At 35.9% G+C, this 26,075-nt stretch overlaps 1 protein-coding gene across 3 annotated transcripts in view; it reads right to left on the bottom strand.

The window, feature by feature from the left end:
- crybg1a (crystallin beta-gamma domain containing 1a) overlaps nt 1-26,075 on the bottom strand; it is a 69,331-nt gene that overhangs the window by 6,100 nt on the left and 37,156 nt on the right. Inside the window, exons 1-18 of one of the 3 annotated variants that reach the window (XM_087290525.1) lie at nt 25,327-25,745; nt 21,684-22,885; nt 15,916-20,647; nt 14,234-14,272; nt 13,948-14,066; nt 13,697-13,871; nt 13,397-13,536; nt 11,695-11,821; nt 11,538-11,573; nt 9,891-10,051; nt 9,652-9,778; nt 8,692-8,837; nt 5,590-5,716; nt 5,426-5,455; nt 3,607-3,719; nt 3,293-3,425; nt 2,623-2,762; nt 2,284-2,407 (exon numbers count right to left, since the gene is read on the bottom strand). In XM_087290525.1, the coding sequence (XP_087146651.1) occupies nt 2,284-2,407; nt 2,623-2,762; nt 3,293-3,425; nt 3,607-3,719; nt 5,426-5,455; nt 5,590-5,716; nt 8,692-8,837; nt 9,652-9,778; nt 9,891-10,051; nt 11,538-11,573; nt 11,695-11,821; nt 13,397-13,536; nt 13,697-13,871; nt 13,948-14,066; nt 14,234-14,272; nt 15,916-20,647; nt 21,684-22,885; nt 25,327-25,329 (7,674 nt within the window). In that variant the 5' untranslated portion in view covers nt 25,330-25,745. Of the gene's footprint in view, nt 1-2,283; nt 2,408-2,622; nt 2,763-3,292; nt 3,426-3,606; nt 3,720-5,425; nt 5,456-5,589; nt 5,717-8,691; nt 8,838-9,651; nt 9,779-9,890; nt 10,052-11,537; nt 11,574-11,694; nt 11,822-13,396; nt 13,537-13,696; nt 13,872-13,947; nt 14,067-14,233; nt 14,273-15,915; nt 20,648-21,683; nt 22,886-24,495; nt 24,595-25,326; nt 25,746-26,075 lie in introns of those variants that run through there. The other 2 variants (XM_087290526.1, XM_087290524.1) reach the window with 2 other exon arrangements.

Below are 26,075 nucleotides of genomic sequence, written 5' to 3'. Positions count from 1 at the left end.
ATTTATACATATATACGCATTTTTTTTAGGTGAGGGAATGGAAGTTTTGAGTGAGTTCCCCCACTTTTTTCCCTAGGACTTCAATAAGTCAAAGTACAGGTCTAGACTTAATGATGATCATTTTCAAGCCATACTGAGGGTCTCAACTGCTTCCGCTCTAAAGCCAAATGTGGTTCAGATTTGTGAGAAGAAGCGCTGTCAAGTCTCTGGCAGCAAGAAGTAGGCAAAAGATGCCATGTTCAGAAGAACTGTTCATAATCTTCACTCAATGTTCTATTAATGTTCAGGAAACTTCATGTTCAGAAGAAATAATTAAAACTGTTAATAATGACATTTGAGGACTTTTTTTTGTGAAATCCCTTATGCGGCCCAGCCTCACCCAGACTTTGCCTTCTGCGGCCCCCAGGTAAATTGAGTTTGAGACCCCTGCATTAAAGCATGCATTATTAAAATAATTTTGGGAATTATCTCATTCAGGATTTACTAGAGTTTACATGTTGTAAATGTGCCCAGCCTTTATAAGTGCTGTTCCCAAACAATTAAGTCTCACACCTAAAAGTAAAACTATCCAACACCCCACTGGATCTGAACACACGCAGCAAAGCACAAGTAATAACGTTTTCAAGGAATTAAAGCCTTATTTAGACAGGGATAATTTTCCAGGGGGTCATTAGAGAAATTTGTGTTTCACAGACAAACTTTGCAATTTTAATCACATCGGATTCTGGCTAGTCTGTGTTTTTCTTACACAGTCTCTGTAATATAAATTCCAGAGCAAATTACCTGCAGTGTTTCTCTAAGAAATTTCAACGTATTTGAATGCAAATATCTCAAGACTGTCAGCACAATGTGTTTTCTTGTGTGTTTTGGTTAATTTCAACTACTACAAATAAATTCTTGCCACTTAATATTCTGATTGGTGCATGTCATTCATTATACATGTAGATGTATTTACCTCATGGTGAAAAAAAAATAATTTAATAAATTTTTTTATTATCATTGTCATAGTAAATTACTCTTATTTTATTGTTTTAAAAACAAATGTGCACCTTTGAAAATGAAACATGGTTTTATGAATTGCATACAGTTGAAGTCAAAATTATTATCCCACCTGAATTTTTTTGCCCCGTTTTTTTTTTCTTTCTCTAAATTTTGTTTAACGAAGAGAAGATTTTTTTAACACATTTCTAAATATACTGGGCCCTATCATACACCCGGCGCAATATGGCGCAATGCGCGACGCAATAGTTGTCTGCTAGTTTCAGCTGGGCGCTGAATAGGATATATATCGGATATAAATATAAAGGTTTAAAATATTAAAAAAACATTATTTTCTAGCCTACGTAAATATAAAAACCATACTTTCATGCCTTCCTCGTCTTAGAGGCTTTTTAAGTTTATTCATGACAATTTGCTTTTGTATAATGTTATTATTATTAGCAGTATTATTTATTATATGCATATTTATATTTGTTTTATTAAAAACAAGCTTAGATTTACCCACCTGTCAGATTTTAGACCATATGGGACATAGCATGTGTATTAGGATATATTAGGATATAATTGAGCACACTTTGTTATTATTGTTCATTTATTCGTTTACTGGTAATTAGAACTGAATTTAGAAATAGTTTTGAAACAAATATTTGAGCTTAACAAACTAAATTAATTATTTATAGGCTAATGGATGTCTGTGCATACAAGAAGTTTTTTACAAGAACTGATTTATTTTATCTTTGCCCTGATGACAGTAAATAATATTTGACTATACATTTTTCAAGACACTTCCATACAGCTTAAAGTGACATTTAAAGGCATAACTAGGTTAATTAGGTTAACTAGGCAGGCTAGGGTAATTAGGCAAGTTATTGTATAACGATGGTTATACAACGAAAAAAAAAATTGCTTTAAGGGGCCCCCCAGAGAGAAAACACTGGATCAATAAGCTTGTATCTTACAAGCCTTATCTTATCTTAGCCTTATCCATCTTATCTTAAAGTAACCCTAAGTAAACCCTCTTGTATTTTTTACTATTATTGTTATTATTTTTTTCTTTGCTAATTGTAAAAAAAAAACCTGGTTGCTCATTGTATTCTTACATTCTACATAATGTTATATTTTCAATAAACATATTTATATTAAACAAAAATTTTGTCTCATCCAAACAGAGCTCAAGGATGTGACAAATTAGTTGACGGGTTGTCTGAACAACAGGTCAGTCATAGCTGTCCATGTGTACTAGTGTAAGATAACCTCTTGCAGACATTTGCTGGTGTTTTATACCTGTAGTAACGGACGCAGAGAGCCGATCTGCTCCCAGCCTCTGAACTTCTGCCAGTCACCGATCTCGCTGGGATGGAGAAGGACCTGATGACCACGGAAGTTGCTGTATTCATATAACACCCAGCTGACAACAACATATAAAGACAATTACATTACATTCACGTTACTACACACCAAAAAACTAACCTAAGTTCTTATAGCCATATTTAGCACCCAGTCCAGACCTTGAAATGATAAACTACCATCAAGATTTAATAAAGATACGCAGTAAAACTTTAGCACTAAATTTAAAGGGTTAATAGTTACAGACTATTTGAAAAAGCTTCAGAAACCACTCACATTCCTCCATTGACTAAGAGAGAGTTGACCCGTCCATCAATACCAGCCAATGACAGGTTCAAAACACCATCAGTTAGAACTACTTTGCGTCCTCTGAAGCCGGACTTACAGAAGAGTGTGATGGAGGGCATGGAAAACTCCTGTGGTAGACAGAGGAACAGTTTAAAAGTGGTTATTATGGAAAAAAACAATGGCTTATTCTATTTAATGACCAAAACCAAGGATGCCTCATGAATATTTTAATACTGTAGTTTGGATCTTTCGGTCAACAAAACAGGAATTTTGTGCCACTAATATCTATCCAGAAGTATTTCCTGCCAACATTTAACCACTACCTAACATTTTTGTGTCAGAAAAAAAGGTTACTTTTTTTAAATACATATAATGCATCATATAACTACATGACACTCCATAAAAACATTTATGCATTTGATTAATTCCAAATATTATTATCCAGAGAAAAATCATTCTTGTTGTTACAAATTGCCATCTCTTATCCAGATAAATAATGTATAATGTTGATGTACAATATAATGAAAAATGCAATGTATTATGTTCAAATGCAAAGGGTTTATCAATGAAACTCTCTCTCACACACACACACCAGCTCCTTCTGAAGCAATTGAAATATTACTCTTCCTGGCCTGGGGATGTTTTTTTTTGTACTCACATGTCCTACAGTGTGGACGGAGCTGATTTTGCAGTCTTCATTAAGTAAGCCCAGTGCCTCGGGATTGGGATATTCTCCTTCCTCCAGTACATACATGTTGTCAGTGAACTGTGGGCTGTCGAACACCACCCAGCTTCAAGCACAGACATGCACAAAGAAATGCGGATTATTTTGAAACAGTGCTATTCTGTTGATTACTACATTGAGTATTACTTTAAGATTTTCTTCTGATCACACTTAACCGGGTACAAGACATTCAAGAAAACAATTAATAAGGTTTTATTGTGGTTGTGCTGTATAGCGTGATTACTTACCTCCCAGCTAAAACTTTGCAGGACATTGGGTGAAAGCCCTCCGGCAGAAATGCCACACTTTCATCCAAAGTCTGCACTGTTCCCTGAAATCCCGGCTCTGAGAACAACTGCACCTGCAAATCACAGACAGACAGAGAGTCTCAGTAAAACATCAAATCAATAGAGCTTCAAAAATGTCACTTTATTTTGGGGAATATAAGTGTTTTTTTAATCATATGAATAGTGTTACAAATTGTATTTCAAAACTGACAAAATTAATGTTAAATGAGTAAAACTTGTGCACATATTTGGATTGGTGCCACATGAGAGGGATATATCAGTGTAGTTCACATGCATTGCTAGTTTCACTTCAGCTTTATAGTGAATGACAGTGTAATTCCCGTTTGTTATTCACTTAACATTTTCAATGTTTATAATTGTTTTCTTTAAATGAGACTTATCTTTTTTGTTTTACCCTAAAAAATGCAATTTTAACACAGTGCAACTTATTTTTCTGGAAGCTGACAGGAATATCAAGATCTTCATTTCAATTAAAACTAATCCTGTCTGATTGGAATCCACAGAATTTAACACCTGTCATTCATAAGGATGAACACATGTTATCATTCTCTCATAGGTGAATAAGACCCAGCAGACACAGGACTTCACGTCAGATCGATGTTGTACCCCAACATCATAGGATTTGCATTTTGGGTGGAATCAGGTTGATGTCAGAATCCAATGTCGGACAGATGTTCGATTTTGGTGACTTTCCAACACAACCTAAAAACAACCAAATGCCAACGTCTAATAATGTTACAGCTTGACGTTGTGTTGACGTTATCACTATGATGTCTATCAGACGTAGGATTTTGGTTGCCATACTTGACGAATTAATGTTAGTAATAGACGTTAATATGTAGTTGGTTTGAGATAATGTCTCGACGTTGGATTTTGGTCACTTTCCAACACAACCTAAAAACAACCAAATGTCAATGTCTCATAATGTTACAGCTTGAGGTTGCGTTGACATTACCACTATGATGTCTATCAGATGTCAGATTTTGGTTGCCATACTTGACGAATATATGTTAGTATTAGACGTTAATATGTAGTTGGTTTGAGATAATGTCTCGACGTTGGATTTTGGTCACTTTCCAACACAACCTAAAAACAACCAAATGTCAATGTCTCATAATGTTACAGCTTGAGGTTGCATTGACATTACCACTATGATGTCTATCAGATGTCAGATTTTGGTTGCCATACTTGACGAATATATGTTAGTATTAGACGTTAATATGTAGTTGGTTTGAGATAATGTCTCGACGTTGGATTTTGGTCACTTTCCAACACAACCTAAAAACAACCAAATGTCAACGTCTTATAATGTTACAGCTTGAGGATCTGTTGACGTTGCCACTATGATGTCTATCAGATGTTAGATTTTGGTTGTCATACTAGACAAATAAATGTCAGTATTGGACGTTAATATGCTGTTGGTTTAAGATGTTGGCTCGACATTGGATTTTGGTCACTTTCTAAAACAACCTAAAATCAACCAAATATCAACATCATTTAACGTCGTTGCTAGACATCAAAATAATGTTGTCCTTGGACGCAGGTTAGACACTGAATTTTGGGCACCTTACATCATAACCTAAATCTAACCAAATAATAACATCTTATGATGCTGTGTGCCCATTGGGGATGTGTGTTTCTCTCAGGTTAATTCAGGTTAATAATATATTCAGATGCATATCAGGCTATAAAATGTGTATAATGTGTTTTATATTATGTGGAATTACAACACTAATTTACACATTTTCGTTAAAATTACCTTATATCTGGACAGTCCTTCAGCCTGATCCTGTGACACAAACAAAACATATGAGATGTGATGGCAACACAAATAAAAAAAATCAAAGTGTTATTAAGCAACAATGCAACTATAGCAAAGATAACATTGCAAAAGTAGGGCAGCTATTGCAGACAATTGATTACCAAAACCACAGGCTGCAGAGACAAAATTCTGTTGTTGCGTGCGCCCCAATCTTCAGGACAGCCGTAGAGACCCTTCTCCAAAATGTACATTTCACCTGAGAAACGTTCCTTTTCGAACGCTATCCACCTGTTCAGACACATGTTAAAGAGTTTGACTGATTGGCTTTTTTTTTTTACAAGTAAAACCAATAAGATCCACATTTACTTCCAATTTGCCATAAACTTCAGGAAAACAGATATATTTCCATTAATCAATCTCAGACCGAAGGCAACATATCACTTATTAGCATAGATTATAGAGAAGATCTAAAGTAAACTAGATTTTAGACTGTTAAGCATGCCATTTATTCGGTTTACTTATGTAAATATGTGTAAAACAGTCATTTATTTAGTTTTTTATATTAGTTTCAGTTATATTACTGATTATTATTTAGATGATTTGTGTACAATACAAAATCAAAAATTATATATTTTCTATTTTTAGTGGATCTATTATACTGCTGTAGCTTTGTTTTGCAAGCAAGCGATTATAACTGGCTTTACATTTGCATAAAGCTTAAATAAAAGTTATATTTTTATTGTATTTATTATTTAAATACTCTTTCTATACAATCTTTCCGCATAAATATTTTACAAACTTCTGTGTAGAAATAGCAAAAAAGTATTTCTTACTGATTCTGTTCAGCCCTCTGTAAACCATGAGGATACATTTACATTGTGAATCAATGTTAAACACTATAGTCTGATAACTTTAATTAAAGTTTCTTATCAAAGTCACACCGTTGACTCTGAAGCAGCACTAACGGTGATATGTGTATTCTTTGAGTTTGTTTGAATGTGAACCAGAGGAGAGTGGGGGTATGGGTGTGTTCGCCACACCACGACTAAAAAAACTCTTTAATTAAACAGAATACACACAGTATGAGTGTGCCTCAGGATATGTGACACCTCACACTCATGTGCCACTCCTTTCATTATCACCAGAGCAGGTATGAACTCAGACCATAAAATAGATTTACAACAAACCACATTAGACTTGCAGCTGCAGATCAATTAAACTCAGATCTCGGTTATTGATCAGCTTGAACTGTCTGATGAAATATCTGACATACTCCATAAATGATAAATTAAACATACGCCACAATTCAGAGTCAGCAAGACTGTATTTTATGTTCTTTGTTATGTTTCTATTCCCATTATCTATATCTTTTATTCAAATGTAATTTGATCCTTCAGAAATCATGATCCTCCACTCCAGAAACATTTCTTCTTATTATTATTACAGTTTTTTTCAATCGCTAACAAGCGCTTACCCTTCAGATACTTTTTCTAAACTCTTAACAGACTCACACCTACAAAACGCAACTGGACAAATTAATAACTCACTTCTCAAAAATACATTTTGGTAAATATATACTAACTCTTCATCTCAAAACAGAGCACATCTTTCTCTTCACACACTGACTTTACCAAAACACAGGAAATCTGTCCAAGAATATCACTTGTAACATGCAGTCAATTAAAGTACACCAGGTTTCAAAATACTGGCTATTGTTGACATTACAATACAGTTTTTCTTGATTGCTTTGATGCAACTGTGTCAAAACATTTAAAATATGCAACAAAAGCTTATTTTACCTTCAAACAACACAACTTGCAAACAAGTATATGAGCTCTTTTAGTCAATCACTACAAAATATAGAACAAAATACCGAACTCGGTGTGAATCAGTGCATTATTGCTAGTCATTGTAGCCTATTGCACGTGCTGTTTGTTGTCTTTCTATTTGGGTTGTTGAATCAAAAATATTGAATCCAGAATAAGAAATGCTTTGACTAAATTTATATTGAATTCAAGACATTTTTTTTCAAAATAGAACAGAAAAAAATGATAAAATACTGTAAATATTAGAGAAAAACACATGTAACCTAAAATAGTCTATCGGAGTATAAGACATAGCCACTATTGACCTTCTCCATCCATGCTGGCAGAGAACAACACAGATCTTCAACCATTTTTTATAAGGTTTGCAGACTGATTTCATACTGATCTTGGTAGTTTCTAATGGTCAGGAATAGATGGTTTCTGTTTGGTTTTCAGAGCTAAGCAATGGAGATTGGACTGCTTGAATGACATCCATGGTAACTGTTTTGAAAAATGTTGGGGAAAATGTCCAGTTCCATTTCCCCCGCCATGTATTTTCAATGGAATTTCTGGGCTAGTCTGTTGCTACTGACGGTGCTAGTGTTTACAACGATCTTTTATCTCATTTTACGCTTGAACAACTAAATGAATGCTTAAGTCTGTTTAACTCAATGTATTGTAATTACATTACAACATCAATGCTGTAAAAACAACCTTCACATTAAGCTTTCACCGGAAGTTAATTGTTGGCTTTAAAACTCTAGCTGTGTATAGAGCCCATTGTGTTCAGAGTTTGAAAATTTGACAACTGGTTGGACAATTGCTTGTTAGCTTGATAGCGTAATGTTGAAAACAGTTATGCTAATTCATATTTATGTGGAAACCATGATAATTTTTTTGAAATTGATTAATAGAAATTTCAAAAGAAAAGTATTTCATAAAATGAAATAGAATAATATAACAAAATCTAAATAACTATTTATTTGAAATGTATTTGTTTTTTTATTTTAAAAGTCTGTACTGTCACTTTTGATCAAGTTAATACATGCTTACTTGTTTTTTAAAATTTATAGACCACAGAAATTTCAACGGTAGTGTGTATTTGTCTTTTTTGTTTCAAAATAACATATGTAATATTTTGCTTAATCTTAGAACTTTTTGATTAATGAGAAAACACTTTCAGTACTAACTAAACTACTGAACTGGGGGTGGTTGCAGTTTCACTTTTGAATAATAAGTTATATAATGACAGACTTATCATTTCTGAGTGAATTGCTCCTGATTTTATCTCTGTGTGCAGCTGCTCGCAAGAGCAGATAACCATTTCACTGTCAGATTTATGATCATTCTATGGTCAAGGTTTATGATAGAAAGCAAGAAAATAAGAGAGAGCATTCCCTGAAGGGGAAATGGAAAGTTTGGATGTAAATGGTAATGAAGGGACAAGTAGACTCTTACACGCCAGAGAGGACTTCCACCGACTGTGTCTTTATACCAAAGCCAGTAGCTTCCATGCTAATGACAGGTTCCAGCAGGTCCACATTCATCCCTCTCTCGCTGAAATCCTGCTCGCTGAACATTCTCACGTGAGGAGTCATGAAATCCTGCAGGAAGCAAAACCATGCAGTAACTTACAACAATGTTATTCCAAAAACTCTACAGTGTGCATCAGAAAAACTAAGGACTATTAATGCTTTTCTCGAATCTTACCCATGAGAAAAACTATATTAAATATATGCAAAATGTATGTTGTAACTGTGAGGCTCAATAAAATATAGTTTTGAAATTGAAAATATATTTAGACGGTTCATTACGCAGTGGCAACCCCTGATAAATCAGAGTATGAATGAATGAAATTATATTTAGGTGCAAATTCAATATTCCTTCTTTCATTCATTCATTTTCTCTTTAACTTAGTTCCTTTATTAATCAGGGGTCGCACAGCGGAATGAACCGCCAACTTATCCAGCACATTTTTACGTAGTGGATGCCCTTCCAGCCGCAACCCATCTTTGGGATACAAATTCAATATACCAAATTATATTTTTAAATATTTCACGGTTATGAAAATACATTTCCATCCTATCAAAAGAATAACTTACTTACTGATTAAGAAGAATTGCACTCTAACATAGCTTTTGAGTAACAGAAATATCTGTAAAATACATTGTATAATACATAATGTAATATACAAATATAGTTGTGATTTTTGAAAATACAAGAAGCAGAGTACAAGGTTTTCCGCTGTGTCCAGGAAAAAACTAGACACATATACTTCTTTAAACTGTTTTCATTTTCAAAAATATACAATAATTTGTCCAAAATAAATTGTAAACACATACAGTATATAAAAAACAATATTAGAAAATCTGTATTTCTGTATTAATCTCAAGACAGAAATGATGTGCTTGTACATACTGCCAGCAAAGGACGTATAGAGAGCAGCCCTTCTTCCAGTCCACCCCAATCTGTGAAGTCAGCATACTCTCCTTCCTCCAGAAGGTACTGGCGACCATCAAACCCTGGTGCAGAGTATCCAACCCAGCTATAGGTGAACAACAACACAACTCACTGTCAGATCCAGGCAAACCAAATAAGCTAGCAAAAAACAAAGATATGTGTAAAATTGATCTTCTAAACATGATAAATTCACTCACATGCCACTGAGGATCTTTAATGAGCCGACAGAACGGAGTCTGTTTCTCCTGGTGCTGTCAGTCTCCTCTTCTTCATTCTCCTCTACCTCTCTAAAGTTGTAAATGTCTCTTTCTATCTCCATGCACTCCCCTTGAAACATCGGCTTTTCAAAGAGTAATGCCTGGTTTCAGATTGAGAGAGAAATAAGAAAAACTGTAGAACTTCCTGCATATTTAGAATAATTCCTGTGAACAGCAAATTTAACTTATGAGAGAGACAGGATCAAACTTCATTTAAACTTAATATGTGAACACTCATGGTTTCACTTTATTTGGATTAGGCATTCTGTTGACTACAAGTCATTTTGCAACTACATGTCAACAGACTCTCATTAGAGTGCTAGGGTTAGCTGCATTAATTAAAGTGTACTTGCAAAGTCACCTATAATCAGTACAATGTCTATTGATGAAGCATTCAAATAGCATGTTTACAGATATCAAGCAGTCTTGTCATCCTTAAATGATTGCTAGATGTTGCAGAGTTATTTATAGTTAAGTTGAAGTAAAAAATATAAATAAAAATAAACCATTTTCCCATTAAATTATTATTGCCATTATTGTCATTGTTATATAAAAATATTACGTATAAATCAATAAAATCTAAATAAAAATATTAAATTATAGTTTTAATATGAATTAAGCGTATATATTATTTTCTTAAACATTTCTGACACATAAATACTTTAGTTTGTTTAGTTGTAATTTCTGTGATATTGTTTTATTTTGATGACATAAAGTTATCTTTAAATTACGTTTTTCAGTTTCCCAAAACAAGCATTTTAAGCAATAAAACATGTTGCGACAGTTGTCTGTTTAGCATATGTTTACAGCCCAGCAATTAGCAAATAGCACAGATAACTGCAATAACACACATCCTGTGTGAATGGCCAATAACACAACACCCCAGAAAAACCAGCTTCTCTAACAGTTTGAAAATAGTAAAATGAGAGATGCTTTATTTCTTATAGCACACATGACATGCGTAGTTTCTGACGGTGATGTGTTTATGTGCAAGTGTGTTCACTCATGGGCAGAATATTCAGAATTCTGAAAATTCCACTTCCAGTGTCAGAGAGCCTCAGGCAAAGCCGACTCAAGGTCTTTATATTTCGCTTGGAGTGCATCCAGACAAGACTTTAGGAATGACAGCAATTTTGTCAAATAATAAAAGGGGGACATTTGAGCCACAAGTCACAAAAGCTAACCTGTCTTCCTTGGTCCTTCATAACCTTTGACTGCTTCTTGCAGGTAATATTTACTTGCAATTAAATCATTATCAGAAGACATGCCTCTGCTGGGAGATGCGTGTACAGCCAAAACTCTGAGTGTCTCTAACTGTAGCTTCCAAGTCAGACACAATGCCGCTTCTCTTTCATGGCTCAGAAATCAAAAGAACAAAAGCTGGCATGGACGGAGCAAGAAAATAGCAAGCACAAATCCCGCCTTTGGGCCTGCTCAGTCTGGTTTATACTACCTGCACCAACAGGTATGTGTCTTTCACCAAACAAATGTGGAAAATTAGTCTTTAGTCGTATTTTTTTTTCAGAGAGCTGAACTACACCTATTTGTGCAATCATTGTTGTATGTGATTTAACTTGTAGAGCTTACCTTCATTTCATTGGGATTTTCCACCTTAATTTCTCCCTGTGAACAGCAAAGGAACAATTATAGTGAGCATAAAATGTTCATATATATATATATATATATATATATATATATATACACAAGACAAAAATGTGTGTAAAAGTAAGTCTTATGTCACTACCATTTTCATGGGCCGCAGTGAGCCGACAAATGGAGTGGGAAAGCCCCAGTCCTGCGGGCAGGGATAGACTCCTTCCTCCAAAACAGCCAGAAGACCCTGGAAACCTGGGTCACTGAAGACCAGCCATCTGGAAACATGTAATTACAGTAAGAATATACTCTAGCTATTGCGTTCAAAACTAGTAAAGTCTAAATTTCATTATGTAAATTAACAGCATGCTTCTTGAAGTTCTGGCAAAAACCAAAAGTGCCAAGAAAAAAAAAAAATAGAAAATGTCTTCTCTATCCAACATTCATAAAACAACAAGAAAACAACATTCCAACAGACACACAGACTCTTTCTCTCTCGGCTTCAATCGTAGGTCACATGCTTTAACCTCAAAACTTTCCACTTGATCATGCAGTGCAGTGAGGCCAAACATGAGGCTTGTGTCCTTCATCTCTCATTTTTGCTCAGTGTGCTGCCACACACTATTCAGTGTTAGGGACAGCAATATTTTTAAATCCATTAAAAAAACCATTCATACTTTAATTAAGCGTGGATGTATTGGACTGATCTAAAGTGACAGTAAAGACATTAAAAATAACAATAGATTCCCATTTTCAATTTATCAGCTGATTCAGAAAAAGTTTTCTTTTGAAGTACTAAATTATTAAAGATTTAAAGTATTTTAAGATCTATGTTTTTAGATTTAAAATGACATTAAATAAGATTGTATTGCTGTATATTTTATTTTAAAAATGAATGCTTTGTGAGCCTAAAGGCTAAAAATATACTTCTGCGTCAAGCGCACACGTATACTCTGGCGCAGCCTTTGCATGGTCGCATACCCCTTGCTGTGGCTGACGTTGACGGTGACGCGCACCTATCAAAAAATTTAACTACACATCGCAACGACTTGTAGCATAAGCTCTGTGATTGGTTGGCTTGATACACGTGACGTGTGGGCGGTACTGAGAGCCACGAGCCCAATAAAGCGAGTGTTTACAGGTGTCGAGTCCCGTGAAGAAGCTTCAGCTGGAAACTTGTTTTAGGTTTACCCTATGATTAAAGTTGTTGCCGGTTCTTGCCTCTGAATGAACAAGCTTTAGCTACTTGTAGCATTCAGAAAAAACAAAATACCCGTGAAGAAACTCGACACATAAGAACATAAAAACCTACAGACAAACTAGCATTTCCGAAGTGTAATTGCAGAGCAACACAAACAGCACGCAGAAGTATAAATGCACGGCTATGTACAAGGCTTGTGCGTGTGTTACGCCGATCACTCGACACAGAAGTATAAACCAGCCTTAAGAGACTTTAAAAAAGAATTTTTAAAAATGTACCATCCCAAAATTTGTAAATTGTAGGGATGTAACGATTCGCCTGACTCACGATTTAATACAATTCATGATCACTAATCTTACAATACGATTTAGTCACAAATTTAATTAACAAACACACAGCACCCCCTCTGTTTAAAATATGTATCACCATTCATTTAACATTTCTGCCGGTTTGAATTGTCACATATTTGAATCAATTTTCAACAGGTTCACAATGAATCAATACATCTCTAGTAAACAGTAGTGTGTATCAAAATATCACCAAGATAAAAATGTAAAAAAACAAAGCTGAAGAATTTCTAAACTAATTATTTTAATGTTATGCATTTATTATTTTAATGTGAGCATTTATTTAAGCCCAGAAGCTCACTTACACTCCACTGTGGACCTTAATCGATCCAGTACTCTGAGGAAGGCCAAAAGAGCAGGTTTCTATTGTGTCATCGCAGTATGAAGATATTCGGCCCATCCCATTGAGCTCTGTGAACAGGTCAATTTGTGGTGTGCTGTAGTCCTGAGAAAAAGATATAGTATCAAGTAATCAAAACATGCTTATGGTTCATATGCATTTGTCAGAACATGAAATATATTTTGTATTTAAGAGATTCTGTGGCTAATAAGACTAATTAATCAGAAAATTGAGGTCAAGTGTGGACTCGTGATTTTAGACTCACCCTTAATGCAAGCCTAATAGATCCAATAACCATGGGTGTGGATGGGAGTGCTGAGTCATTTTGCTCCACCTCCTCACTGGGCTCTGTGTCCGCCCACTCATTTGCTATGTCCGCTGGCCCCTCCTCCAGAGCGATGGATCGACCCTGGAAGCCTGGCTTTTCATATAAAAGCCAGCTAACAGGACAAAAAAATAGCAAACTCAGCATTTTAAGTATTACATGACTAGTCAGATGAATGTGATTGTTCTTACCATCCTCTGACGACCTTTATGGAGATGAGTGGAGAGAGTTTTAGTGACGTTGCATCCTCTATGTCTCGGAACACCTCATATGCCTCTCCTCCAAACTGAGGTTGTTGGAATATTACAATCTGCAAGTAAGAATATTGAAATATTGTTCATAAATGTGATACTTAATGCTTCTAATTGCTTATTTGAAGCCTGAAATAAATTGTAAGTTAAAACAGACTTGCTAAACTATACTAAATGAGTCTATAATTTATGATTTGTTTTGGATAGATCAGTATGTTTCCAATACCTTTCCGGGACGCCTGTGGAAGCCTCTGACACCTGGGGTCTAGAAAATCATAACAATTGTCATAATTTAAACAGAATTTCATAATACATTTCAGAAATTGAAGTGTTCTTGATGACACCATTAAAACATCTTAGGTCATGACAGTGCTATGATCAGTGGTGCACATAAAAACTGAAGCCTAGAGGGCTCGACATTCCCTTTGAGTCTTAAGACGACATTGACAAAGTTTCCACTGTAAAAACACTAGACAGGTACAGACAACCCAAGCAGTTTCATAGGTAAAACAAGACTTCACCACATCCCAGCAGTGATTATACTATAAACAAAGACTTTATACACATTAACCACTAGAATGTGTAGCACATGCAATTCATAATACAATTACATAGACATATTCAACTTTCATAGTTGTGGTGAATTACGCATTAATTGAAAGGGATTACTCAGGCTGTTTATTTTAATAAAATGCATTTTAATTGATAACTTTGTAGGACAAATAAAAACACATATTTTTAATAAGAAAATATATTTACATTGATGACCAATAGAATGTTGTTTGTACTTGATATCTGGTAATACTACTATTTGCAAAAAATACAACTTAAAGTAATATACACCTTATAATACTGATATAAAACTGCTTATATATGAGTGGTTAAATGACTAGACTTTCGTAAGTCGGCTTTTATGTTATCAAAGTCGAGTCGACGTCCACTAGTTGCTGGTGATGTCATCAATAAAACACAAAATGCAAATGTTTTGCAACATGCCACAATCTGCGATTTATTAGCAGAAAATATATGCTGTTTGATAGCTCATAATATGTTGCAAAAACAATGCAACATTATCAATAACTAATTTTAGTGGAAAACAAATGCATAGTCAATACTTTAATTTCATTAATAATGCAACATTAGCACCTGGGCTAAATCTACTGCTAAATAAATGCGGTCAACATGTTGATCATTGCACATACTAGTAAGAAACCACGTGATCTGCACTGCGCAACTAATCAACGTCAATCGAAAAGCATCACGGCAGAGCATTAAGGTCGACCAGTCGACTAGTCTGTGCAACCTCTACTATATCCATGCAGACACACATACACATAGGCCAATATTCTATAATTCAATATATTGTGATAATGTACAGGCACGATATTGATCTAATAGGCACTTCAAAATACAGCAAATAATCACTTAAAGTATAATAAACTTTTAGAATATCTTTTTAGGAATATTTCGATTTTCACATGTTAATCTGGTCTACTAAATTCTGAAAATTCTTTGACTATTTATAGGCCTTTTCTTCGTTAACTCTGTACAGTAAGGTTCCATTTATTAACATGTTAATTTAAAAATGAAAACTACAAAAGCATTTATTAATCTTAGTTAAAGCCTAATAATGCAACATCAAAAGTTGTCATTGTTTTTATTAAATTAACAACTAATAAAATTCAGTAGTTGTTACTGTTTTACTATATTCATAAATAAATGCAGCCTTGCTGAGCATAAGATACTTCTTTCTAGAACATCTGGCAGCATAAATGGACACAAATTATGTCAAAATAAAATACGAAAACATTTTAAAATATATATTTTAAAGGCAAATATTGTTAGCCTTTTTTTTTTACTTAAAAGAGTAATCTTTTAAAACTGTAGAGATTATCAGCATTCTTTTACCTGTGCATATGTTGGAGAGAGGTTGGTGGGTGTGGACAATGGAATCTGCTGAGTGATGTCTGATGGAGATGTTAATCCTGATATGCCTTGCAGCACAATGTTTGAATTAGACGTGTTGGAAGTCAGATTCAAATCCAGTGCAGGGACAGTGTCAGGCTTTTGCTGGCTCACTGTGCTTGGTTCTTTGCCTTTACTCATGTATTTCTCCAAAAAGTCAGGCAACTTGACGTCTGTGAAAGTTGGAAGAGGAGGACATGTGGTTGGGCTTATTACTAAATCACCAGGTCCTCCTTTTACAATGACAGGATCAGGAAAGTCGCCAAGCCTCTCTTTTGGTGCTTTGGCAACCTGGGACAGCGGCATGTCTTTAGTCTTTCCTGAGGTTGGCATCACCTCTGCTGGTGGTGTTATGGGTGACTGAATCCCATTGATAAGATTGCTTGGTTCAGTTCTTACTTTTCGTGAGGTGTTAGGAGAGTTCACAAGGTTTGAGATGATTGACATTCTTTCTAACCTCGAGGACATTTTTCCAGAGCCTTCTGCGGTTTGTTTTTCTCCATCATTATTCTCCTCAGTGACTGTGACCTTATTAGCTTTATCACGTTCCCGTCTAGATGAGAGACCTTTATAAAGCAGGCTTTCCTCAGAACGTTTAGACGAAGGATTGGTTTTTGTCTCTTCATTTTTCTTCTTGATCATCATGGCTGGAGAGGGATCTTTAAGTGCTGCTGTTTTTCTTGTCCCAAACTGAAACTGTTCTGGGTCAAGTATTTTCTCAAAGTGATCTTCTTTAATGGCAGGCATTGCAAAAGGTGGTGAAGGCATCTTGTTTTGCCCGTGTTTTCTTGGTGGCAAAGAGAAAGGAGAGCAGTTCTCTTTAATATTACGGACAAAGTCATCAAAGTCATCTGAAGTGTCTAACAGATTGTCTTCACTCGCAGAGCAATCCATACGCCTCTCTGTTTTCTTCTTCTTAAAACTTCTGTCCACGTCTAACCAACTAGATGGTTCCTTGCTATTTTGTGAGATGTTTTTGGGGTCCAAAGGAAGATTCTGAGAAATGAATTGTTTAACATTTTGGTCATTTGATGGTTTTAACTTTTGAAAGTTAGTATCTGTTGTTTTGCTAGTCTTTGTAGGACCTGTGGCTTTCAGGTTAGACTCAATATTTTTAACTTGGACCTCACTATTCTTGTCCACTTTGGAAGACAGTTTATCTGGCATTTTAAATGATGGGACTGTGTCCTTTAATGTCTGTTCAACTTTTCGAACAGGTTCTGGTTTAGAAATTAACTCTGGAGTTGTGATCCCTGCTACTAACTTATTGTCCGCTTGTTTAGTTTTATTTAATGCATTCTGTTTGACACACTCTTGGTTTGTTTTACTTGTGCCTCCAGACTGAACAGTTTGCTTCTCTTCTTTTTGTGTACCAGTCACTTCAATATTTTTGACGTTCTCGCTTAGTTGTGTACTCGTTTTCGGTTGTTTAATATCTGAATTCTGAGGATTTTTCACACTGAGCACCTTGGTATCAGTCCCCTTATTTGTTTCGGATGAACTCTTTGCAATGTCTGAAACAATGCGGTCCTGAGAGGAGGAAGACTTCTCATGACCTTGAGTGGTTAGATTACTGCTTGTCTCTTTCTCAAACCCAACAGAAGACTTTTCTTGAACAACATTTGGGAGCTTGTCAGATGTAACTTGCACCTTTGATTCTGTTGAATCCAGTACATTTGATTCTAAATGTTGTGCTTGGAATTGCAAATTGGTGTTTTCTGAAAGCGACACATCCAGTTTGTCTTTAGTTTCAGCAGAACCTGAGTCTTCACCCTTCTTTTCAGACCAAGGTTCTGACTGTTTTGCTGTCTTGGGTGTTGTGGAAACATCATCTGCATTAGAAAGAACAGGTGCCTCTTTCTCCAATCCAGGACATTTCTCTTTGTCAACATCTGACTTATCATCTGTAACCGGGACATGTGATTTTGATGAAGGTGATAGATTTGATTCAGTCTGTTGTATTAGAGTTTGCATATTGTTGCTGTCTGAAAGCAACACATCCAGTTTGACTTTGGTTTCAGCAGAACCAGAGTCTTTATCCTTCTTTTCAGAAGAGGGTTCTGATTGTTTAGCTGTTGTGGATGTTGTGGAAATATCATCTGCATTAGAAAGAACACGTGTCTCTTTCTCCAATTTAACACATTTCTTTTTGACAGCATCTGACTTTTTATCTGTAATTTGCACATGTGACTCTGTCTTAGGTGGTAGACTTAATTCGGTCTGTTGCTTTAAGGATTGGATATTGTTGTTTTCAGAAAGCAACACATCCAGTTTGGCTTTGGTTTCAGCAGAAGCAGTGTCTTCACCCTTCTTTTCAGAAGAAGTTCTTAATTGTTTAGCTGTCTTAGGTGTAGAGGACATTTCATCTGAATTAGAAGGAACACATTCCTCTTTCGCTAAATCAAGAATTTTTTCTTCGTCAAAATCTGACTGCTTATCTGTAATCTGGACGCATGTTTCTGATGAAGCTGGTAGATTTGATTCGGTCTGTTGTTTTAGTGATTGCATATTTTTGTTTTGTGAAAGCGACACATCTAGTTTGACGTTGGGTTCAGCGTTACCAAATTTTTCATCTTTTGTTTCAGAAGTGGCTTTCGATTCTTTGCAAATACCTTGAGCACTCAGATTACTGGTTGTGTCATGGCTCATAGCAGGTATTGAGGAAATGTCTTTTTTAGTAAGGCCAGAGTTCTCTTTCTTGAAACCAGTCAGTGGCTTTTCTTTGATAGGTTGCTTATCTGGTACATCCTGATCTAGGGAAGATGGTAAAGTTGACTCTGTCTGTTGTTTTTCAGAGTGTGAATCATTCTTCTCTAAAAGTGATGCATCCAGTGTGACTTTGGTCTCAGCAGCATCAGATTTAGCACGCTTTGATTCAGAACAAGCTTTTGACTGTTTTGCCATCTTGTAAACTGTGGAAATTTCATCTGCATTATCAAGGGCACATGTCTCTTTCTCAAACCCAACAAAATCCTTTTCTTTGAAAATATCCGTCTTGGTATTTAATGAAACTTGCACATTTGAGCCTGCCGGAAGTGACAGATCTGATTCTGTCTGCTGATTTTTCTTCACTAAAAGTGACACATCTGGTGTGTCTGTGGACTCACAGCTTTCACTCTGTGTTTCAGAAATTTCTTTTGACTGTGTCATTTCAGATTCTACTGCATCAGATTTTACAGCAGCTGTGGGTGTAATGGACAAATTTGTTGTCTTCACATCTATTTTTGTATCTGCAGCTGCAGCTGGCTCTGCCTTCCTAAAATCTTTCCTGGGCTTGAGTTTAGTGGGACTTTTGAGACGTGGTGAGCCTGGCTGTAAAACACCCACCTCCTTAACAGGGCTTTTCAGTTTGAGCTCTGGTGATATCCTGGCCGCTACATTCCCAGTGGCTTGATCACTCTTGGAGGATTTGCCATCACTGACAGGACCGTTAGACACTGATGACTCATTTCTTTCTGACTTGGTAAGTGACAGTGAGGCTGGTCCACATGACTCATTATGCCCACGGGACACTTCTCCATCTGAGGGCTGTTTCAGAGGGCTTGTTGGTGTCGTTCGAGGTAGCTTCCTTCCTGTTGGTGACACATCAGTCATGATTTTTCTTGGACTTTTTGGCCCGCTTAGCTGGGTTTCATTCACTGGCTTCTCCTTTTCAATCTTATGCTCTGTTTGGTCAATGCCAGTTGCTGAGGAAGAAGGTTTCGCCTCTGTTTTGTTGCCAGTGTCGCCTGATTTGACTTTACTCTTTAAATAGGGAGAACTAATCTTTGGTGTCAGAGCTCTGTCACTGACGACTGTTGGTTGTGTTTTAAACTTTTGGATTTCTTTAACTGATTTGAATTCAGTGTTAAGCTTTGTTAACCCTGAATTCTCTGGTGAAGATGGGGAGGATGGGGATTTATCTTCAGAAAATGATTGTTTAAGACTTCGTTCTCTTTTAGGCTTTGAAACAGAAGCCTGTTCTTTTGTAGGTTGAGAGGTTTTTGATGTTATCGAGGCGTCCAAAACATCCTTCTCTTCAAGTCTTTTAGTTGGTGACATTTTCTGCACTGGGCTTATTGATCCAGTCTCAGTCTGACGTTTGGTGGACATTGATCTTTCAGCTTCTGTAGACACACTATATACAGTGACAACCTCAAGCACTTTATTTGGTTTGACCTGAACCTCTGGTGTGCTTTTCTTAGGAATTTTGGTCTTGATTTCAGTTGGACTATTAAGTGTTACAGACTGGTCCTTTTCTGTCGGAGATTTAATCTCTTTTTGATCTGTCTGCTTCTGTGAAATCCTACGTACCGGAGCATCCTCTATCTTTGATGCCTCGGAGAAGAGTTTTATACGAGACATTACACTCTTTGTTTTAGGCGCAACTTGAGGTGGAGGGTTCTTTAATTTAATTCCCCCATTTGGTCCACTGCTGGCTCTGTCCATACGTTTGGTTGGTACAGATGAGTTTTGTTGACTGCTCATCACAGTATTAAATGGTACTTTATTAAGCGGCATTTCTGGGGAATCAAATTCCTCCCTGGAGTAGGTATCTTCTCTATTATCAGTGGAAAGTTCAAAGGGGTTCTCTACATCCTTATCAAGAGACTGCTCTTGCACAAAAACATCTTCTGCTGACTCATCTGTCTGTTGGTTGGACTGCTTGACATTCCCGCTTTTGGGGTTTGGTAATCTGTGAAAAGATATAAGTCAACAGCAATGTTAGGAGACAAGTATGGGAGGAGCCATGCATTCATATGCTTTCAACAGCATGCATCACATTAACAAGAAATTATTTGAATTCTTCAGCCATTAAAACAAAAAAACTTGTGTGAACCATCACATAGATGCATATTTCTCGAGCTCAAGAGCTCAAACTATTTCAGATCATTTTTTAAGAGTGTGTTTGATCACATTTATAACCATGGGATGAACATTGTACATCATTGCAACTTGTAAAATGTATAACAAGGAAAAATATCAGTTATGTAGGCTTAATATTACTCAGCTAAAAAGATTATTGACATGTGAACTTGCACAGAATAATTCAGGTACATTTATTTTGTGCTGCTTAAAGACAAATAATTAAAACTACTGTTATAAAAACAAAGTAATCCCTCCCTTAACAGCAAATTACATACTGTAGAGGGATTATCATTGTACATGTGTTGATTTATTTGATCACAAATGTGCATGGAGACACAATGAACAATGCAATAATGAAATAGCAGGTTTTTTACATTCCTCAACAAACATTTATGGTTGTTTGGAACCTTCTGCTCACCAAAGCAATGCATTTTTGTTTCCACAGAAATATTAAGCAGCACAAATGTTTTCAACATTAATAATATTAAGTATGTTTCTACTGTATCTGATTGCCATTAATATACTAAACTTAAATTCAACAAATGTGACACTAAAAACTGGACCAAAATTCAGTTTTGCCATTGAAAGGAAAGTTTCACATTTCAAAAAGTTTAAAGTAAAATAAATGTACAGTAGCATCAATGGGGAAAAGAGACTTTAATAGACCCCAGGGTTTTGAATGGCACTGTATTTATATACACACACAGCTACGAAAATCTATGAAAAGATCTAAGTCATTGTTCATCTAATACTCAAAATCATGGGAACCCGAGTGTCATATTGCACAGAGTAATGAGCACTGTATAGACTGAACAAAGGCCTTGGCTGCTCAGTAACCCAACACACAACACAAGCGTACTTACATTTTCACCTTAACCTGCTGTACATTCTGCGTTATATCCAAGTTAGTCCCACTTTGGCTCTCAGCTTGTTCCTCCCCGTCTAGGCTTGACTGCGAACCAACAAAAACTCGTTTAGCGAAGACTTTATCGCTCTCTGACAGTTTGAGGCTTCTGCGTTTCACTTCACCGCTCTCAGAATGCAACTGCTCAGGAGTAAATCCCTCTGGAGTTTCCTTCTCTGGTACTTCAGTGCTTTCTTTTGAAGCATGTGAGGTTTTGTTTGGATCTGGAGCTCTAGAAGGAGCAGGAATGTTGCTGGGAGCTTTACCGAGGGCAGAGTAACTCTCAACAGGGCAGGTCAGAGCAGCTTGTAAAGAAGAAAGTGAGTCAGTAATGGAGCTCTCACTCTCCTCCTCTGTCAGGTGAGTTTCCGCCCATTCAGCTCTGTGTATTTGTCCAGGGGAGGGAGAAAATTGAGCTGACCTCTCCTGTGCCTGAGGGGGAATGGTGTTTGTCGGGGTGAGATGTTCATTATTGCTGTCTTGACTGCTTAGTTTGCGTGATTTCCGTTTGCTGTTGTTTTTCTTCCCCATGCTATCTGATTCTTTCTGTGCTTCAGTCTGATTGTCAGAGGACGATGAGGTTCTGGACTGTGATCCCAGAGTCACTCCAACTAGTGCTGTGAAATTCCCGCCGCTTGTGATGGTGGGTTTTAAAACAGTCTTTTTACTCTCTGTCCCACCTGAGAGTGCAGAGGACTTTGGCGTGTCAGGGGTGTGTATAGGAATGTCTGCACATTTCTTTATTGTCGTGTCTGTTGTCTCCTCCAGGTACACCCTGAGCTTTCTGTTCACTTCCTTCACCAGATCTTCAGTCTTCTTGTCGCCAGATGTCTCAGCCTTGCTGACTTTAATCACTTCCACCTCTTTCACGCTCCCTCGTCCACTACTTCCACTGTCTGCAAACGGTAAGTCTCCTCCATCTGCAACAAGGGAGGCTACGCTACACACACTGGGACTTCGGTTCTCTGAGCTAAATACTGAATCTTCAGTCTCTCCGTGCTTAGTCTTTCTCAGTTCCGCAGATCCTGAGAACTTGGTCGGACTGTTTGCCTCTGGCAAAACATTTTCAGATGAGACATCCGTCTGATCTTTGGTTTTACTTGTTCTCTTTTTAAAAATACTTCCAATAAATCGATCGAAAACTGTTTTCTCTTCTGAACTCTGAAAGTACAAGAAAGACAAAAAACTGTAAGAAGATGTAAATAAATAGGTCCAATACAAACACGTTTAATGTACATTAGAATAAGTAGTTTAATTAAATCTTTTGCTTTGTTTTTTTTTTTTTTTTTGGGGGGGGGGGGGGGCAAAATTTACTATCACACATTTTACCCTAATTTACAAAAGACACTTAAAAATGTATTTAAATAACAACAGTTTATAAAAAAAATGTCAGACATATTTAAAACATTAAAAAATCATACTGACCTTACACTTTTGACTGGTAGTGTAAATTAAAATGGAGCGTTATTTCACAGATATTTGAAAATTATAAAAGTAGACACAAGTTGAATTTAATAAACGTTTGTGTATATAAAATCCCTTATGTAAATTTTATGTGATGCAATCATTAAAATGAGATGCCTACTATCCTAATACAGATTTCAGATATTTGCATACTATGTGCAGATTGCACAACTGTGCAGGTATCAGTTAAAATGTTTGGATTATTAGCAATTTTAGTTCTATTAGTTTCCAATGTTTTATAAATGGACAAATGGACAATACACAAAAACTAAAAAAAAGCAGTCAGAGTGTATTTCAGTGGAAGTCATATCCTAACATTTATTGATTTACTTTTTACATATTCAAAAATATGCCAATTAAAGAGTCACTACTGCATTATTTGCTTTCCCAGCAACCTTGTTTTACCTTTTTTCAAATGTTTGTGGAAAAAATAAAAATCTACTGGATGCAATACATTTTTACATATTTATTTGCTCAATGCAAAAGCAGGAGGAACTATGGTAACCAGTTTGTTTTCACCCACATGTGAGCAGCACTTCCTATCTATGTATCAGCTTATCATAACTTACTACTACAGTCCAATAAAAATAAAAGCATAACCTTACTTGCATAAGGATTCAACATACTGTAGGAAAGCAATCCACTTACAATTATTAATGGAATTATGTCAAATGTTGACTTGAGACAAGCCCCAAAACATCCTTTTTACAATCTGAGGGTTTCAAAATGTGTACATGAGACCAACCCAGGCTTGGCAAGCATGAGTAATGTGCAAGATCGTACAGTTCCCCGAGAACAAGAGGAAACATTAAAACAGAACATTCAAGTCAGTGCAGAACCCTAATTATTAGACAATAATCCTTCACATCCTTGAGATTCATAACGGTACAGCAGAAATCCATCCTATTACAACACAACAATTATTTTACTGAAATGTAAAAATATATATCATTTTGGAATAAATAAACTTCCATAGAAAATTATTAAGAATAATAAGCAATTTAACCATTATAATAATTTATTTTATTTACAAATTGGCATTAATCTATAATCTCAATATTCAGTCAATTTTAATTTAACTAAATAAAATATAAAACAGGCAAATAGAACATAGTTGAACATCAGCTCTTACATTTCAAGTAATTAAATGTGGTGGGGGACATCTGGCCCATCTTTCAGATTCATAAACATAAATACAAGCAGCGCCACGTTGACAAGAACATAAATCCAGTCACCCGCAGCAATTAAACGAAATGACACAAATCTGCATATAAAAAACTAACAGCACCCGAGGTGAAATGACTAACCTCAAACCTGGCCAATTCCTCCTTAATAATAGATGATTTTTTCCTCTACGGAGAGTTCTCTCTGAAACATGAACCTCCCTTCCTTTACCTCCACCTTCTAACTTCACAGATGTCCGATTCGTGAATGATTCTTTCCTCAGAGAGTCAATCGGTTTGCAAAACGAGTCGTTTATATTTTGAAGCTCAACCGGACTTCTTGTAAAACTCACTGCAATTTATACGGCTAAAAGTGTTTGAGTGAATCTATTTGACGATAGGGATGAAAGTTACTAATAATAATATACCCGAATCGCGAAATAATTACGAATAAAACATGATGAAAGGTGTTTTACCTTGGAAAATACAGATGCATACCTGAAACATGCTAAAAGCTTTCAATTGAGCAATGTATATAACGTTTAATTGATGACTGTTTTATATCTAGGTTGGATTACGGCGTTTTCAAACGGAGTCATATTATTTTATAATGATAATGGCACGTCAACGGCACGCCATGACGTAAAGAATCACTGAATCATTCTGAATAAACTCATTCGAAAGAACTGTTCAAAATACGCGATTCCCGGGATCACCAGAACTATTAAACTTTCGATAAATGTGGCGTCTCCAAACTGATTTATTCCTTGCTAGGCAGCTTTACGAACATGATAGTCGTGTTGCGATTCAGCCCAAACGCGTTAAAAACCAAACAGCACTCCCAAAACATGCTGACTAGATAGGCAGCTCGCTATGTTTTGGAACACAGTCAAAAACTTTCTGCAAAGCGCCATAAAATACCAAAACACATGAACTTTCCCTTCAGATTTATTTCAATTAATTCAATCTCCTTACCATTGTTATCCAGTTGAGGATCGAGTTTGCCCCTCTTTTTTACATATGCATCGAAATCAGGATTCAGAAGTGATAGTAGACCGTCCAAAGTTCTCAGCCATAAAAATCAGAGCACAAACACATAGCCTTGAGGTGATATTAATCCAGCACTCGATCACAATCGATATTCAAACCCTCTGCTTATTCAGTCGCCGTTCATCCGCAGACTGCACGAGCCGGAAAAATGACAAAACTTTTTGAAGTCGAAATCATTTTCTGTTTACTTTGGTGGCACCAGTCCAGGTGTATTGCAGGTTGTGCCACATATAAGTGAGCTCACATTAGAGCTATTGTGCAACTGGAAAAGTTAAACAACATTATTCATCCCCAGTCAATGTATGAAGAGCGACCACATCCAACAAAACGCCACACCCTTCCTCTCGATCCAGCGTGACTCTCTGCAGACCACTGACTGACTGGGCATTAATAACACCAATAACACAACTGATAATAATAATAATAATAATAATAATAATAATAATAATAATAATAATAATAATAATAATAATAATAATAATAATAATGAATGCATTATTACTTATTAATAATATTAATGTAATGATAATAAAATTATAATACATACACTGCTAATTTATTATTATTAACATTAATAATAATAAAGTTATTACATTTAGTTGTTAACTATTATACTATGTAGCCTATAGTTAGAAGACGATTAAAAATCTTCTAGCTATAATATTTAATTACTT

The sequence above is a fragment of the Danio rerio genome, chromosome 17 (genome assembly GCF_052040795.2).
Source record: "Danio rerio strain M-AB ecotype USA chromosome 17, GRCz13ab, whole genome shotgun sequence".
Lineage (NCBI taxonomy): Eukaryota > Metazoa > Chordata > Actinopteri > Cypriniformes > Danionidae > Danio > Danio rerio.
Note: the sequence above shows the minus strand (reverse complement) of the source record. Positions and strands in the feature narration are given on the sequence as shown.